Below are 17,712 nucleotides of genomic sequence, written 5' to 3' on the forward strand. Positions count from 1 at the left end.
CTGACAATCTGTGTTATTGCAATAGTTGCATGCACACACGTATTTAAAGCTTTGAGGTTTGTAGTTTGTAGCCAAAGTTGTGTTCATTTTCATTTCAAACGCTTTTGATCTTTGTCCAGCAAAACCATTGTTCTGAACAGTATTTATCTCTAACAGTTAGAAACTTTCGAGGGGAGTGGGAGGGAAATGAAATGTTTGGAATGAACTTCCCTCCTGGGGGTCTGCGTGAAAGTGTTACAGTCACTGACCAATGGCGGATAAAACATTACAAATAAAAGACTTGGAGTTTGCAGAAATCCGTAACTCTCCGTGCTGTTTCCCAAACAGAACACACGATCACGGAGCAAAGGTATCCACGAATTTTCTTCTACCAGTTTGCAGCCTGATGAAAAAAATCACCATCAGACTTTCTTTGAAAGGAGGAGAGGATTTGGGCCTATTCCTCAGAGGCGTGCTACGCAATTGAATCTCGGGGCTGGGAGGGGTGCGGGATATCGGTTTTCGGGTGGCCCCCACCCTCTTTCCAGCCTCTCTGGTTTAGCCCTTGAATTAAATCTCAAGGAAGGAGATTAAAAGTCTCTTTTTCCCAGCTAGGAAGCGTGGTAGCCACAGGAAACAGAGGGTGCACCCTCGGCATCTCCCAACGAGAAGGTCCGGCCAAAAACGCCGCCATGCGAAATTCTCAAGGAGGTAGAAAAACAGAAGCCTCTTTCACAACCAAGAGCGGTGTTGAGCAATTGCCAAGGTAGATTTTGGCAGGGCTTGCACTGCAGCTGGTAATCGCAAGTTCATTTAGCGGCAGAAACCCGGGTCTCTCTTATCTGGGGACGCCGAGCGTGTTGCTTGTTGGCAGGGAGGGCAGATCAGGCACACGGTGACCCAGTGAGGCGTGCTCAGGTTTGCCATACGGTGCCATCGGGACCCATGCCTGGCTGGGAGGCGCTCTGCTTCCTTTTGATATCCCGTTGCTTGGTGAGTCAGGGTCAGTAACTTCCCTGGCAGCTGGCATTAAAAACATTGCTTAAAGGGGAACTGTCTAAATCCAGCCAGCCCACCAGCCCAGCCCAGCCCAGCCCAGCCCTGCCCTGCCCTGCCCTGCCCTGCCATCCATCCATCCATCCATCCATCCATCCATCCATCCATCCATCCATCCATCCATCCATCCATCCATCCATCCATCCATCCATCCAGCAATCCAGCAATCCAGCAATCCAGCAGTATAATATACATATATATATATTAGAGTGCAGTGTTTCTCAACCGTGGCAACTTTAAGAGGTGTGGACTTCAACTCCCAGGATTCCCCAGCCAGCCATGCTGGCTGGGGAATCCTGGGAGTTGAAGTCCACACATTCTTAAAGTTGCTAAGGCTGAGAAACACTGGTATAAGGCCTCTTCCCCATGATGGGTGCCTCCCTTGTTACTGAGGAAGCAGCACATATATTATTGATTCCGTTTCTAGACTGACCAATAAGGTGGGGAAAGAACATGCAGGTCAGTGTGTGGTCTAGCTAGCATAGCTTAAAGAAAACTACAGGAATTTTTTTAAAAAATTAAAAATTTATTCCTTAGAACGGTATTTCTCAACCTTGGGAACTTTAAGACATGCGGACTTCAACTCCCAGAATTCCCCAGGCAGCATGGCTGGCTGGGGAATTCTGGGAGTTGAAGTCCACACGTCTTAAAGTTCCCAAGGTTGAGAAACACTGATGGAGACAGAGAGAGAGAAAGAGAGACTCTTTAAATTTAATTAACTAATTAATTAATGGGAAGCTGAAGACCCTGGTGAACAGCCTCACGCAGGGCTACGAAAATGCAGAGGAGCAAACGTAGCTTTGTCCGTACAATGTCTTGACTGCCTCCTGCTGCTTGCAGAAATCTCTTGCAAAGCCAAGCCACAAGCTTCAGGGTCCCCCCCCCCACCCCCAGATGGAGATTTGCTGTGTGTGTGTGTGGGGGGGTATTTGTTTAAAAACAGTTGTCTCTAATGATTGACTAATCTTGTTGTTCCTGCTTGCCTTCGCACTGGTAGCTCTACCCTGTTTCCTTTCTCACATCCACGTGAGCTAAGCAGAAAATCAAAAAGCCGCCCGGAATCATTGAGAGTCGGGCGGCGTGCAAGTTTAATAAATCATTATTTTTATTACTCGTGTCTTGAGTGCTCCAAGAGTGAAACTCTTCAGGCGTCAATAAGAAGTTGCGCTTCCTATTCTGTATCTGCAAAACGGTTGCCTCTCTGCTACTGGCCCTTGGGGAAATACGGCTCTCAAAATCCTTCCCGGAGCTGCAAACTGCAGGGGACAGATGGAGAGTTCTTGATGCGATCGGGCGGGCTGCCTCATTTATCATCCGTGGCAGCCTAAAAGAAGAGGAAATTAAAATCTCTTCTAGCTCATTACAAGGCCAAAGCAAGAGGGGATGGTACCACTGCAAATTTTTACTTTTTTCTACTGCATTAGCCTGGGAACTGGTGCCCGCTTTTTGGGGCTGGCAGGCAGAACAAGGAAACAGATACAGTGGTGAATGAACCGAGTCTGGCCTTGAAACTGTTCACACTGTGTTTTAGATGCCTGTTGGGGTTTGGTATCTTCCTAATTTAGTCTCACAGCTGGCCGGTGGGAATGTCCAGAATTAGCAGGCAGGGGCTGGGCTGAAGAATTTTAGCAAAACCTCGCGCTAATACAGACCAGCCCCTTTTTTGCAGTCGTTTTCAATTTGGCAGCAATTGCTCATTGGGTGATTGAGCAAATACAGCAGCCTTTGTCAGTCGGGAGCCTCCCAGATGTTGGGGCTACAGCTTTCAAAATTCCCAGCCAACCTGGCTGTTGCGTGGTGAGAAATGTGGTCTAATCTGTTGGGAGGGTACCAGTTTCCAAAGGGCCGTGGCGTATTCTTAATGCCTCGCTTAAGCCCGGGGTGGCTAATCTTGGGGGACATGAATAACAATAAGGCCGCCTCATTGCAAACAAGGTGGCACAGAAAGATTAAAACCACACACAGTGGTGATAAACTGACTTGTTTATTAAAAGAAAAATCAAATAATTATTACCTTAATGAACGGAAACCATTGATGGACTATTTGCAAAATGCAGGCGGGGCGAAGCTTACATGGGGATTTGAAGATTAGATTATAAATGTAATGGGATATATTAGACAAAGAATTATTCCTATTTAATGCATTAAAAACTAGCACCTATGACACTCTTACTATTCTTAAGACCAGAGATAGATTGGAAGCTATCTATTTTTCATGCCTTTCTTCTTTTTCTTTACTTTATCTCACGTTTCCTTTTCCTTTTCCTTATCATTTGTATTTTTCATTTTCTTTTCCATTTCTAACTTGTAACTCTGTAATTTTAAAATTTCAATAAAATATTATTATAGAAAAAACCACGCACGGTGGCAATAAAGTAAGACTAGAAATAAACAACTGCACCTGGGAAATTCTCAAGCTGTACATCCTGTAGGATTCCAGCAGGTTCCCAAAGTCCAAATGGGTTTGCACCTCAATCCCAAAGCGATCCCGTTGGTAATTGAGAACTGGAGGGTTTTTTTCCTAAGGCATCTGGTCTCCGTAACTTCAGAGGTTAATTAGCGGAGGAACAATTCCACATTTCCGGTAACTCGAAGCCATCTCACTTTATTCATTTTTTGCCTTTCCCCTGCCTTACTCGGCAGGAAGTCTTACTTGGCAGGCTCGCCGGCGGGCTTCAGGAAAGAGTGGTGGGAGTTCACAACTTCCCACCTCTCTCCACGCGATGCCAAAATGTGTTCGTTGAACTTTGTCCATCTTCCTGAATTCGGGGGGCATCAAATTAGACATGCTCGCCACCTTCCTCTTCTTTGCCTAATTAATAATGGTGATTAATTACCCTCTGCTTGAGAGGGGAACGATGCTGAAGCCCACCCCACCTGCCCTCCAACGTCCACTACTTGGTTTTTGAGATGTCAGCAGGGAATGGCCTGCAAAGGGTCCCGAAGATCGGAAACATCCTCTTCCATTTCACCGATATCTGCATATTTTAAAAAGCTCCAACATGCTGCTGTTCACAAACACGTTTGCTTTTTAATAAAATGTGTTAGTCTAAGGCAGTGTTTCTCAACCTCGGCGACTTTAAGATGGGTGGACTTCAACTCCCAGAATTCCCCAGCCAGCCATGCTGGCTGGGGAATTCTGGGAGTTGAAGTCCACCCATCTTAAAGTTGCCGAGGTTGAGAAACACTGGTCTAAGGTGGTAAGACACTCCTGATTTTTGGCTGCTAACATGGCTTCTCCTACATCTGAATATTTCAAGGGGCTGAATTTTGCACGCTGTAAGTTCACCAGGCATTCCTGTATCTTTAATTACAGGGCTGTGATTATAGAAAATCTTGTTTCCTGTATGCGCTTCCCCGGGCATAAATGTGGCGCCAGACGTTAGAAACCTAGAACCACAACTTTAAATCGATCAAACCTGGATGTGTGCAGTCGTTCTTAAAAACATCATGTTTATGTTAACGTACAAAGACGTAGAGACTGCCTAGAAATATGAAAATGGTGACAGCGCAGTGGTGCAAAATAATGGTTTCAACTGGCATGTAGGATTTGAAACTCGGGTCCGACATATTTTCAAAAAATTGTGTTTTGCTTCATGCACAAAGCTTTGTGGCTTTGAAGGAGGGAGAGCTATGTAGGAAAGGCAGGACACAATTGGATACTACCTCTGCACAAAAGTTTGAACCCCACACCAAAAACTGGTTTGCTTCCGATAAGGGAACAAACCCAACTTGCTGTGGTTTATTCAGAAACTGTGTTTTGAAAGCGGTGAATTTGATTCTTCTTCTTTGGAGGGGCTGGCTAGCTTTAATTAAGCGGAGTCTTCATTTTAAAACTAGCTTTGTGTAAGTTCCACCCTCCTTCCAACTTCATTCAAAGGTGGACTTCAAATGTCGCAGGAGGCAGAATAACGCCTGTTTTTGAAGTCGCTACAAGCCAGGATGAAGAGCATTTGAGGCTCGTGATGGCTCCAGTCCAGCGGCTGTTTCTGGTTTCAGGGAAGAGAAGCCCTGCGGAGGCCAAACACTGGACAGAAAAAGCAGACTATTCAGAGAGATTTTAATGAGAGATGATCCAGATTGATGTTTACTGTATGTTTAGTTTCCAGAAATCTAACGGCAGATCGAGCAAGTTGACCCATCTTTTTAGACTTTAAAATGCCCGCGGGAGGCACTGTGGTCTCTTCCACTCTTTCTCCAGTCCATTAAATTCCAAACATAAAAGGAACCACCAAATGCTGCCCCAGAGTGACGAAGCGTTCAGAACAAGGGTGGATTCAGGGAAAAGAAAGGACCTCTCTGAACGTTCTCCAGATGTTTTGGACTACCTTCCCAAAAATGGCTCTGCACACAGTGTGGGGAAGGACCAGGTTGTAGGGGCGGAGGGAGAATGGAGGGAGGGAGAATGGGGTCAGAAGGCACCCAAATGTCACTGGACATTTCCGTTGCGGAAAGACTGAACCGTGACCCAACAGTAGTGTTTGAGAGCTACTCAGCAGCTAGAAAAACATAAGAGGGTGGATTACCTATTTATGGCCAGTGGAGTATTTCTTACCCCACAGATGGCTTCTGGGAGGCCTCGGCACACGTGAAGCCGTGCACGTCTCGTGAGCTGTTCCCACAAATTGCTTGGGGACGAGGGGCATTCTGAGGTGCATCAGAAACCGGCCTTCGGAGACAAATCGAACCCTGCCGTTGCTTCCACGCTGAGAAAATGTCTCCACTGCGAGGACTCGTCCCCGAAGCCAGACTACCGGTGCAAGGCCTCCCACCAGAGGTTAGGAGTCTGGGTGACTCCATACTTGAGACCCCCACCCCCCACCCCTCTGCTTTCCACTTGGAAAATGGCCGCTTCCTTCTCAAGACAGATCTGGTCCACAAACTGCGCCAAGCCATCAAACCTGCTGTGTTATCCTGGGGAAGCGAGCTGTGCGATGATGGTTGGTGACCCCTGGTTTAGGGCTCATTGTGTAGTGCAAACCCAACTGTTCCTTCCTCAAATGGAGGGGAAGAAACCATAGCTTAGTGCAATGTGTGAACTCAGAACAGCCAACTGGGCAGGATAGCTGGGACTCCTCCCGCGCAGTGCTGACTCTACCCCAACCTTTCCTCCGACAGTTTTCAAATATTGGTCCTGAACCTGGCTTGCTTTCCTTCAGTGCAAAGGACGTCCATCATCTATTTAAGAAATAAGGCTTCGCAAATTTCTCTCGTCTGCTCGGGCGAAGAGACGCTGTGGCCGAGGGTTCTGGGGTCCGTGTAAATTTCATAGTCGTTCCCACCCTGCAAACGAGACCAAACAATTGAGGAAATGGATTCCAAGGGAAAAAAAGAAGAAGAAAAGTCTGTTAGGCCCACTTTGCTCGGAAAATGCACTTCTTTGCTGTCATTGAACAATTAGGTCAACATTAGTATTTCTGCTCAAAATTCTGTCCTGATTTTTGGCAACTATGTTCCAGAAGAAAGAATTCTACAGAAGAGAAACTTTCTCCCTTCATGTGTGGGATTCAAAACGGCCTCTTTTCCCCAAACCCAGAGGAAACTACTCACAAAAGATGAGTTTATTCACAAAAAACCCACCAGGTTTCTTTTCATTATTTCAAAAGTTGCAATGAAATAATGAAGCCATCCCTTTGCCACTTTGCTCAACTGCCACGATTTGTTATCTGTTTGCAAAAAAAAAGAGAGGGGTACATTTATGGCTGATCTTGGAAAGCCAGATAGGGTCGGGATGGTTAGCACTTGGATAGGAAGCCAGCAGGAGATCTCAGGTCTGGAGGGTAGATTTGGAAACTGAAAAACATCCAGGAAGAAATGTATCCAATGCTGTTGCCAAAGAACAGTGCAAGGACATGTTATGGTACCACCACAAGTTGAGCACCACCATGATCTTTACACTGGTATTTTTAGGGAGAATCCCTGTTGCAATTCCACTGGGTCACCTTGTCTCGAAGCAGTATTTGGACCTGACCAGCCTGTTCTGGTCTCATACTCACCGGCATGGTCTTATCTCCAAAGAAGTAGATCTTTTCGAAGTTGTCCTGAGAAACAATTCCTAAACAGTACCGCTTGTCCCAACCGTTGGGGAATACATCAAAACTGATCTGCCCTCCTGGAGAGATAAAAGAGGGGTGAGGACGGTGAGCTGAGCGACAGAAGCGATGGAGCTGATTCGAGCAAGGGTGGCTTTGGATGGAGTAAAAATCCAAAGACTCAGAATGCAGGGGAGACACAGAATCCAGAACCAGAGTGAACACTGCCTTGCTCAGAGGCCAAGAGAGAGTTCAGTTCTGGCCCTAGATAGTGACATCTCCTGATCCAGATGTCCCTCCAACAGGGCAATGCTACCTTTGATGGGGAATGCAGCCCAATTTCTAGAAATCCAGTGATTCCCAGAAATCCAAGAAGAAACCCTCAGGTGGGACAACATCTCTGGCCAGCTATGAAGCTGCTGTAGGTTATATCTGGGTACACGTCTCTCATCCCGAAGAGTTGGGGATTCTGGAGATCCACTGCTCCTCACAGTAAACCTGACAAATGATGGCGTGTTTCCTCTCCACCCTTTTACTTTTGAGCCCTGAAAGAGCCCACCTTGAAGGCTGGCAGCGGTGTTTGTGTGAGATGTCAGACTTCCTCCCTTGAAACCGGAGTTTGGTCTGTGACCTCCAAGGGGGAAATGCCACCAGCTGTGAGCTTGTAAATTATTATGGATGTACCGAGACCCCGTCCTATCCTAGGACGGTGTTTTAAAAGTAGTGTTTTAATGTCAGTATTTGTTGAGTGGTTTCTGAGCTAAATTGATTGGATTGTTGACACTGTGCTGTTCTGTTTTGTTCTACACATTGTTAAAGGACAATAATAATAATAGTAATAATAATAATAATAATTATTATTATTATTCATTGCTATGGAATTGCAGGCTAAGACTGCAATTCTTGGGCAGATCGGGTGGCATCATCATCTTCATCATCGGTACTACTACTACTACAACTCTTGAGCTGTCCCATCCCCTCAAGGATCTCAGCATTAATCTGAAAATCCACAGCAAATGTTTGTTGCATCCAAAACTCAGCATCTCAGTTGCATTCCCCTTGTCTCTATATCTGACAATCACAACGGACATTTCTGCTGTGTGTTTTGGCTGCTACAAGTAGTCCTTGCTTACCAACCACTTGTTCAACAACTGTTCAAAGTTACGACGCTGAACAAAGGGACTTATGACCAGTCCTCAAAGTTCTGGCCCTTGCAGTGCCCCCATGGTCACATGAATAAAATTTGGGCGCTTGGCAACTAGCTTGTGTTCACGGCCGGTTGCAGCATCCTGCGTCATGCGATCATCATTTGCAACCTCGGCCGGCTTCCCACAAGCAAAGTCAAAGGGGAGGCCAGCAGGGAAGGTCGCAAGTTGCTCAGGTAAGTCTCCCGCACCTGCACTCCCTCCCTGAGCCTCATGGGACTCACGCCATGCCTCCCTGGCCACTTGCACACCCGGCAGTAGCCACTTACCTGCCTGCTGGCCTGCTTGCAAGCCACCTAGGACTTGCAACTTCCTGCCAGCTTCTCCACTGACTTTGGTTGTTGGAAGCCAGCAGGTAGTTGCGAAGAGGTCCTCGCTTAATGGCCCGTGATCCTTGCTTAACAACGGCAAGGAGGACTGCCAGGACTACTGTTGCTAAGCAATACAGTCATGTGATGTGCTTTATAACCACATCACTTAGTAACAGAAATTCTGGTCCCAATTGCTATCATAACTCAAGGACTGCCTGTATTGCCAAATCAGCCTAGTTTTCTCCAACTTGGTGCCCCCCCACCTGAAAGGGGTTTTAATTCCCATCAGGATTCTGGGCGCCCCTGGAAAAGAGCAAATTGGAGAAAAAGAGCAAACGCTTTGCAGACTGGGGCTGTTCCTCTCCTCATGCTGCCTGGGAAATCCTTGGACCCCAGTGGGGCTTCTTCCCCAGGAAACGGGCCGCCGCTAGGCTAGCACGGGGGAAGAGAAGAGGGCCCTCTGTTAATGTGACTTTCAGGAGATGCAGACAATTAAGATACTTTCTGAACGCCATTTTCTATTTCTGTTCTTAAAAAGTGGTACCTATGGAAAACGTGAGGCCTTTTCCTGCAAAGTCACGGCGTAAATCGGCTACAAATCTCTCTCGGATGTGCTCCCGCTGTTCAGAGAAATACAAGCAAAAAAGGTGTATCAGTTTAGGGAAGGAGATGGATTTTCCCCAGCATCCTTCTGGCTTCCTCCTGCCAGCAGAGATCCTCTGCTGCGGCGCGTCTGCCATAAAACCCTACTTGGTTGCCTCGGATCCTGGGGGATGAGCTGCACCACGGCCTTGCGTGGAGGCCGGGCCACCAAAATTGTGCCCCACGTCTTCTCAGAGAGAGGAAGCCATCTGTGAAGCTCCTCAGTGTCTCAGGACGTGGTCTACAAACTAACCCCCTGTAACGCCCCCTTCCTTTGGAAAGTCCACTCAAAGGGTCTTCCCTCTGAAGGTGTTAATCCATTTCCCAGGATTTCCATCAGCAAGAGGTTACATTGAAAAAGTGACAGATGTCATGCTTCTAGCCCACAAAAGCTTTAGGATATGAGAGCTCTCTTACAGGCAGAGAGAAACAAGGTAGGAGCAGACATGGCTGTTCCAAAACAAGGGACTGATGGAAACCGGGTCTCCTGCCCCACCAGAAAAAGGTGTGGGGAGCTGCGTAGGAAAGAGGCCCTCAAACATTTATTATGATTAATTTGTCAAACGTCTAGGCTGCCTAACTGCAGATTCAGTATACTGATTTGAAACACAAAAGTTATGAGGAAAAAAAAGTTAAGATAAACTTGATTCAATAGACTGATTTGAAACACAAAAGTTGCTGGAATTCTTTCAGAAGAGTTTTCCTCCTACACTAACATTCCTAGTCAGAAGACCCTGGATTCTGGGGTGCCTATCCATTGCTCAAGTCTAGCCTGTTGCAAGGGATGGAGAGCCACGTAGCTACTAATAGGAGAGTTTGCATTTAAGGTTGTTCTCACTACGATAAGGTCATACTGCAGAAAGCAAAGCCATGACGTGCATCACGTGTCCTTAAAGACAGCACCAGCTCTTAACCGCTTCAGTGTCACAGACAGATGTTCACAATGTTTGCTTGCTGCCCCAATCACAGAATAGATTTACACCAAGATAACTTCCTATATCATTGTGGAGAGTAAAGAAGATGATCTTGATGGAAACAGGCAAGAATCATTACTTAAGCAAAGGGGGCTGAAACACTTTTTTAAGTCAGAACAAGGAGATAACATTCAAAGGTGGCTCAGACAGACACCTCCTTGATTCGCTCAAGTATAGGGAGGAGGAGGCAGTACAAGCAGACTGGCAAGATTTTGTTCTTACAGCCGGTCTCCATAAATATAGTTTTAGCCTTCCGGTGGAATCGATTTCCTGGTCTGGTCTAACTGGTAGGACTGACAGTTTTGCCCTGGATCATCAAAGCAGCTAACCAGGTAGCTAGTGTGTATGTAGTTACTTAGGGGTATCTCCCCCGAATTCAAGGGAGTCTACTTCTGGGCATACCCGTTTGCACTGTAACCCCACAATTCCATGTCTGTGCCCCACAGATTGGCTTCAGAAATGGTAGTAAAGCAGATGGCCCAGAAACCCCTTGAGCCCCCCAGTCTATTTGCAGTTCCCAGAAAAGTCAAGTCAATTTCTGGGAGTTTGGCCGGATGCTGGAGTGGTGAAATAACTTGCTTAGGGCACCCATCACACCCCTTAAAAATACCCAGGTGTCCCCAAATTGCTTAACCATGGTTAAGTGAAGGTCCATCCAGCCTAAGCCTGGCTCGGTTCCTACCTCCTCTACAGGCTGACCAGCTGACCCCTGACAAACCCCAGATCCCTAAGGAGGAACCTGAACCATAAGACACGACCCAGTCACCTGCCTTATCGAGTTCAAAAAACTCCATCCGCTCCTCTTGGCTACAGCTTCTGCCAACGGGGGAAACGTTCAGCATCCCGTTTCGGAATTCAATGAAAGTGCCCCTGAAAAAGAAATAATCACATATATCATTGGAAAGGGGAATAAACCAAGTCTGCTGGGGGAGGGGACAGCAGAGACAAATGACCCTCCCCTGGGAATCAACATGTTTCTGAACTTGGTTAAGAAAATCCTTCTCTAGTTGGAAGGTTTAAGGCTGCACTCAACCAGAGCAATGGCACACCTTCTTGCCAAGGGAAATTACCCCTTTGAGGAGTGTTTCTAGCACAAATTATAACGTCTAAGAGCCACACTACGCAAAAAGGAGTCGTAAAGTAGGTGTTCTCATTGTTGTAGAGCGGGGTTGCATTTCCTCCGTACAAGTGGTTGAAAACTAGCAGACAAGAGATACTTGGCAGGGTTCTCTCCTTGAGATGCTAGTTTAGTCTATGCAGGGAATTTTTTACATGTGTCCAGATTGACGTGTTTATTCCGCATGGAGGAACAGGCTCAGTGAGTCAGATTGGATAAATATTTTGTCAAGGAGCACATTTTTTGCCTGACTCACTGCAGAACAACAGCAAGGTATTTATCCAATCTGACGCATTGAGCCTGTTCCTCCATGCGTGGACTTCTACATCTCCAACCTTCATGGTGTGGCTTTTCCCAGAGTGCTGGATTCAAAACACTCTGGCTTGATATTGCAGAGTTCTCAGGAAATGCTAATCCGAAGGGTTACCACGCCTCTTCTTCAAGGACGGGCTGCCTACAGGAAAGCACAATTGTACGTACCTTTTCCTGGGCAGCTTAATTTTTGCAATGTAACTCAGGCAATAGTTGATCAAATCCTGGAGCACCTCTTCGCCCAGGTGGTCCTGAATGCTCTGCCAGAAGACACAAAGAAGAATCAGACCAGAGTCCCCAACCCCAAGGAGCAACCCTCGAGGAATAAAAACACAGCGCAACATTGGTCCTACTTCCCAAAGCTTGGAGGATTGTTTCTTCTGGAATCAGGGAGATTCTTACTGACCACGCAGGGACTGGATGGGGCAGGGTCCCCCCATGGTGATTTTAACGCGTTTTCAGCAGCCCTGATTTGACCACAGGTCCACCTCGCCTCTCACCACAGCCAAACAGGCAACCAAATTGGTGGGCCACTGAAGGCAACGTGCCTTGACCCATGGCCAATGATCATAAATTAGATTATCTTAAATGAACATAAGGGGCAACCCAAGGACCCCCCTCCCTCCCCTGTGAAGCCCACAAAGGACCAAGCATGGTCAAAAAGGCCACAGACAGTTTTTTGGAGAGGAAAAGATGGCGGCAGCAGGATGGAGGACCAGAGTCTCTTGGAAAACTGAATGGATCTTCTTCAGTTGCCAAGGCTGAGAAATACTTTTCTAGAGTGTTTCAATCTCAAAGCATTTTACGCTCTTCGCACAATTCTCTGTAGCTGAAGAAATGAAGGCAACCTTCTTTCCTAGGGGCGGGCTAAGCCTACAATCCCTGAAAATGAAACACTCCATTTCTCTCCCTACTGCACCAATCTGGAAGATTAATTTCAGGGAAACCACCAGAAAACTGCCAGATCAGCAGGGTCCAGAGAAGAAGAAATGTAATTTCCAGAACATTTTGTTCCCAGAAAGTTTTGCACATAACTTTTCTTCACTCTTTACACTTTTAGAATCCCCTCACTCTTTGATTTCAGAGATTTATCTTATATTTATCTATTTATATTTACAATACATTTATATTTATTTTATTATATTTATCCTCGTGACAGAAAAGCTCTCTCTTACCATGATACGGCGTACTCAAACATTATATCCATCACATATTATATCACAACCCAGTGTTCTCCATTTGAATTCCATGTATTTTTCCAACAAATACAAGGACTCGTTAAACATGGTGAGAAATGATAGGGTCAAATGTTCATTGGAGCTCCCTTCCTTTTCTTTTCACTGCACCCCACATCACTGTAATTTATTTTCTGTTCTTTGTTGCCCACAAAATTCCTGGCCTGGCAAAATGGGATTGCGTGGAACGTTCCCAAAGACTGAAAAATTATTTTGGGGATTCAATTGGCACTGATTTGTTCTGTCACACTGAATGGAAAGGATTGCTCGTCTGATGCCAAATCATCCTTTGAGAACCGTCCCCTCCATGAAGGATACCTGGTACAACCCTTCACATTGCCAGCCCCGTTGCCGAAAGACAGGTTCCTCGGGAAAATGCAGAATTTGAATTTTGGCGAGCACAGGCAGACTGACACTTGACATTCCAGTCAAAATGCTTCAGGTTTGAAGCCGGATTCAAACAGCAGCTGTTTTCTGGTCCTGTCATATATTGCAAATGGACCCTCCCATTTCCAGGCTCAGTGAATTCTATTACGGGTCTCAATCACATTGTAATGTCTAATCCTGCATTAATCCCAAAATATCAGACGTTACACAGTAAGTTTGCAACATTACCCTATTTATAAGCCTGATGCCCTACCCGATGGTCTACTGGCCACCAAGGCAGAATAAAACACTGCATTATTTGAAACCAGCCCCTCAAACAGTCACCAGATCCTAATTCACAAACCTACCTGTTTGCTAAGAAGTTTTCCATCTTTGTAGGACACCAGACCATTCTCTGGGAAAACATAGTCATATTTTCCAACCACTAACCTCCAAAAAAGGAAGAAAAAAACAAAACAAAGAAACTTTAATTTGTATTATTCAGTTCAGGGGAAATTTCCATGAAATTAACAGAAAAGTCTTCTTTCCTCTTCCCTCCTCTGAACTCATGATGCCCTGACAGATTAAAAAAAACTCTGCCCAGCAACCTCAAAGCAATTGGTTAAACTGATTACAGTCAATTTACACTACATCGTGCAGAAAACATGCCCATGAATAACTGCCAATCTCTCCTCCTCTATTAAGATTTTTAGATGACAAAAAACGACACAGGGAACTGGTTTGTTACAAACCAAAGTGACGGTTTCCAACATCACGTTTGCGTACTGCACAAGAACACCCTCGGCCCCAAACAGGCCAAAGACATCTTTGAAAACAAAGCTGGCTATTTGGAACCAGTTTGTCTCCAGGTTCAAACCAACTCTGAGCTGGTCTGTCTCTCTCGGGCGACCTACCTCAAAGGGTTGCTGTGAAGATAATTGCAAGGGAGGAGGAGATCTCAGAAGGCCACCTGGTGCTTCCGGAGGAAAGGGGACGGGGCGGGGGAGATAAAGACTGCAGGTCTAAAGGCAGCAGCAGATCGGAAGGCAAAAAAGGTGCTTGGGAGCCCAAAGCACCTGCCAGCAGACCCTTAAATCAAATATCTCTCTTCCTCGGACGATACTGCCAATTCTGGTAAAAGGGACAGCTGTTTGAAGGAGTTTGCACCTCAGAACGCCAAAAAGTGATCGAAAGAATCTTCAAATCTAAAGGACTGCAAATCTCTAATGAATGTAATAATCCTCTCCATGAAGGGAGCTGGGGGAGGGGACCTTCTTGAATGGGTGTCCTTATGGCAACCCCCCCCCCCCAAAACACACCTGGTGTCTAACGTGATACGTTTTTGGCATTAGGTCTGCCAGGTATTTCTACAGCTTGATTTTAAGTGCCATTTCTATACTGGAATAATGGATTCTCTGTTGTTGTTGTTTTTTTTTTTTGGCCAATGCTCTTTATGAGTTGCATTTTATTGGATATATGTTTGCTCTTCTTTCGGTAAAGCTGAAAGCGACTTTTTAAAAGACTTTTCGGCATGAAACGTTCAAACCACTCCTTATTCTTCGAATTAAATTCTTCTTTTGGACTCGGTTCTGCACGGATGCTGTGATTTTTCTCCTGGCTGGTTGCAAACCGTAATCATAAAGTTGCCGTTAAATAATAATAAGGATCCCAAACGAGTGGCTTGGGGGTGAAACACAAAGGCAAACCGTTCATCTAATCAGCAGCTTTGCTGTTCCCCCCCAAGGCTTATTTCTCAGAAAGATATTCTCTCTAAATTCACAGAAGCCAACGAGCCACCGGGCTGAAGAGCTGCGAGAGATTTGCCTCCCTGATTTCAAGCCACATGTTTTCTCCAACCTGAAAACAGGAGTGGGCTTTTAATCCAATTTAAGGCAGCTCGCTCACGAAGAGACTGAAAATGGCTGCCCTTTGCCACATGGCACGTTCTCGGTATGCTCAGCTGACAAGCGTGGATTATATTTGAGCAAGCTGACCGCCGAAGCGAGTTTGATAAGGAAGGCGAGGACAGTTGCCCAACCCACGATGGCGGCACACGCCACCCTCCTTTGCCACGCCTGGCTCGGCTTCCCACGCCTCACCCTGCCTTCTTACCGTCCGCCCCCAGCTGTTCTTGAATCTTTTCGAAGTCCGAGCCCCCCACGACGCCGACTTTCACCTTCTGCCGCAAAGCCTGCAGAAACTCTGCCATCTCGGACGTGATTTTCTAGATCGGGCGAGAAAAGAGAAATCAGTGTCTGCTATCAGATCAGACAGGGAATCCAGCAACACGCCCTTGCTCCCTTGCTCCCTTTTATTATTATTTCCACACCACTAGGAATGTGGACTCCTTTCCCTCTTGTTCTTACAACGGTCCTGTGGGGTAGGAGGGGAGGCCATGAGGCGACCCAAAGGGCTTGAACGCGCGAGCAACTTAAGCCCAATTTTCAAACTCTCTTTTCTAGATTGCTCTGGTTTTTAAGGGGTTCAAAGAACCAGATTTCTACTTTGAAACATTAAAATACAACTGACCTTAGAGGGGCATGATCGAATGGCAGAGCAAAATGACATATACGATTGACTTTTGAATTGAATTCAAAGTTAACCACTTCAATACAAATAACAGCATTACGTTTTTATACATTTCCCCCCTCATAGTAAAAATTGCAATTCAGCCGCAACGTTTGAAGCAGCCCTAAAGGGAGATTGTGTTCTTTTGATTCGGTGAGTGCCAATTTATTTTTGTTATTATTATTATTAATAGAGCATATTAAGCGTGAAGGTGGCATCATCATCATGATCATCATCATGATCATCATGCACTTACTGTGCAAAGCAGTTTACCAAGTGTAGTAAAACCGGCTTTAATCTGAAGAACTTTACTTCGCACACCTTGCTCCGCTAATTTTTGCAACAGGCCTGTAAGGTAGGCCAGCGTATTTATATATTGCAAGTGAATCAATCAATCAAATCTTGATTACGGCCATTATCGACTGCAAATGAAGAAATCAAATGGAGAAATGGCTTCATCACCAAAGCCGCTTTCTGCCATTGCTACAAGGAAATAAAATGTCCAGCTCATCCGACCAGGAAGTAGCGGCCTTGAAATACAAACAGTTGCATTTATCACGATTACATTCTTCTTACACTCTCATCATTGTCCTTGCGGACTTTCTGCATACAAATGAAAAAAAGATGAACTTCTGATTTATGGCTTTGATGATTAGACGGGACAGATTATAGAAAGAAGACAGTCATGATGTAACTTTAGAGAGAGGCTAAAATATAGTTGCACTTATAACTGTGTCAAGAATATTGAAGCCCCTTCTTTATATCTTTCTTTATCTCTCTCTCTTTTTCCTCTTTTCTTCTACTTTTTCTTTCCTTAGTGCACTTTTAGCTTTTTCTTTTCTTTCTTTTTCCTTTTCGGTTTCTCTGTTCCATTTTAGTTTGCATTAGTCCTTATTCCTGCTGTTAAAACTTTCAGTAAGAGTTATTACAAAAATAATTAGCGGCTGGGGAGCGAGGAATCGGAAGCCCCCCAAGAGCCGAAGCGCCAAGAATCGACGGGTTCCTCACGACCGAGTCCCACGAGCTCAGACCCGTTTGGGCAAATCGCCCCCACAAGGAGCCCCCAGAATTGACCCAGGAACCGGGCGGCCGGCCGGCCCGTCCCCGCCCCGTTTCCTCGCTTCCCGCGACCAAGAGCGCGCCGGCAGCACCGGAGCAAAAGGATCAAAGCCGGGCAGGAGATACGACGGGGGGGCTCCACTGCAAGCCTGGCCAACGGATGGGCTTCAGCTATTCCTCAGAGAGTCGTCACCGCCACCACCATCATCATCATCATCACCCCCCCCAATTATCCCCCCAACGAGAAAGACAGCCGCATCGCTTCCTTGCAGCAGTTTTTAGGCGAGGAACTCAATGCACCGCCCTCTTCCCCCGCAGGCTGCTCCCGGGCTCAAAGCACTCTGCACATGCTCAGGGGCGCCCTCGTGACCGACGCCCCCCAAGCCCCACCTGCCGAGGCGCGGTCAGGGTGCCGTCCACGTCGAAGAGGCACAGCGCCGAGCCGCCGCCGCCGTCGCCCTCCATGGCCGCCGCCCGCCGCCCGCCACCTGCCCGCCTGCCCGAGCCGCTTCCTCGTCTGCGCTCAGCGCCGCGGCGCCTCCCGACTGGATGCACCCAGCGAGGACTACAGCTCCCAGCGTGCCTCCGGGCAGGCGACGTCTACGCATGCGCCCCCTCCGCCACGTGCCCCGCGGAGGCTTTGGAGAGGGAGTAGAGGCGGAAGGACGGGCGGCGCTCGGCGCTTTCGGTTCCCATTCGGCTGCCGTCCAATGCGGGGCGGGGGTGGCGGGGGAAGACACGCGGCTCGCGGGGATTCGTTAAGCCCGGTTGGGGCAGGGCCTCTCCCTCCTCTGCAGCTTCAAGAGGGGGGGGCGTCGGCTCCCAGAACTCCCCAGCCTCCGTGCATTCTGGGAGT

At 46.9% G+C, this 17,712-nt stretch overlaps 1 protein-coding gene across 1 annotated transcript; it reads right to left on the reverse strand.

Moving 5' to 3' along the window:
- Positions 1–5,081: 5,081 nt before the first annotated feature.
- On the reverse strand, positions 5,082–17,412 carry PMM2 (phosphomannomutase 2). The gene is made up of 8 exons (XM_088152893.1): positions 17,247–17,412; positions 15,342–15,453; positions 13,598–13,674; positions 11,797–11,888; positions 10,970–11,069; positions 9,128–9,203; positions 7,032–7,147; positions 5,082–6,318 (listed from the first exon to the last, which is right to left on the reverse strand). Exons 1-8 carry the CDS (start codon positions 17,319–17,321, stop codon positions 6,214–6,216), a joined length of 753 nt encoding a protein of 250 aa, XP_088009019.1. The 5' UTR covers positions 17,322–17,412; the 3' UTR covers positions 5,082–6,213.
- Between the last annotated feature and the right edge of the window lie 300 nt (positions 17,413–17,712).

Source organism: Python bivittatus, unplaced genomic scaffold, assembly GCF_059951505.1.
Source record: "Python bivittatus isolate LINGU-HERP-01145 unplaced genomic scaffold, Pbiv_v1 ctg000030_np1212, whole genome shotgun sequence".
In the NCBI taxonomy this organism is placed as follows: Eukaryota; Metazoa; Chordata; class Lepidosauria; order Squamata; family Pythonidae; genus Python; species Python bivittatus.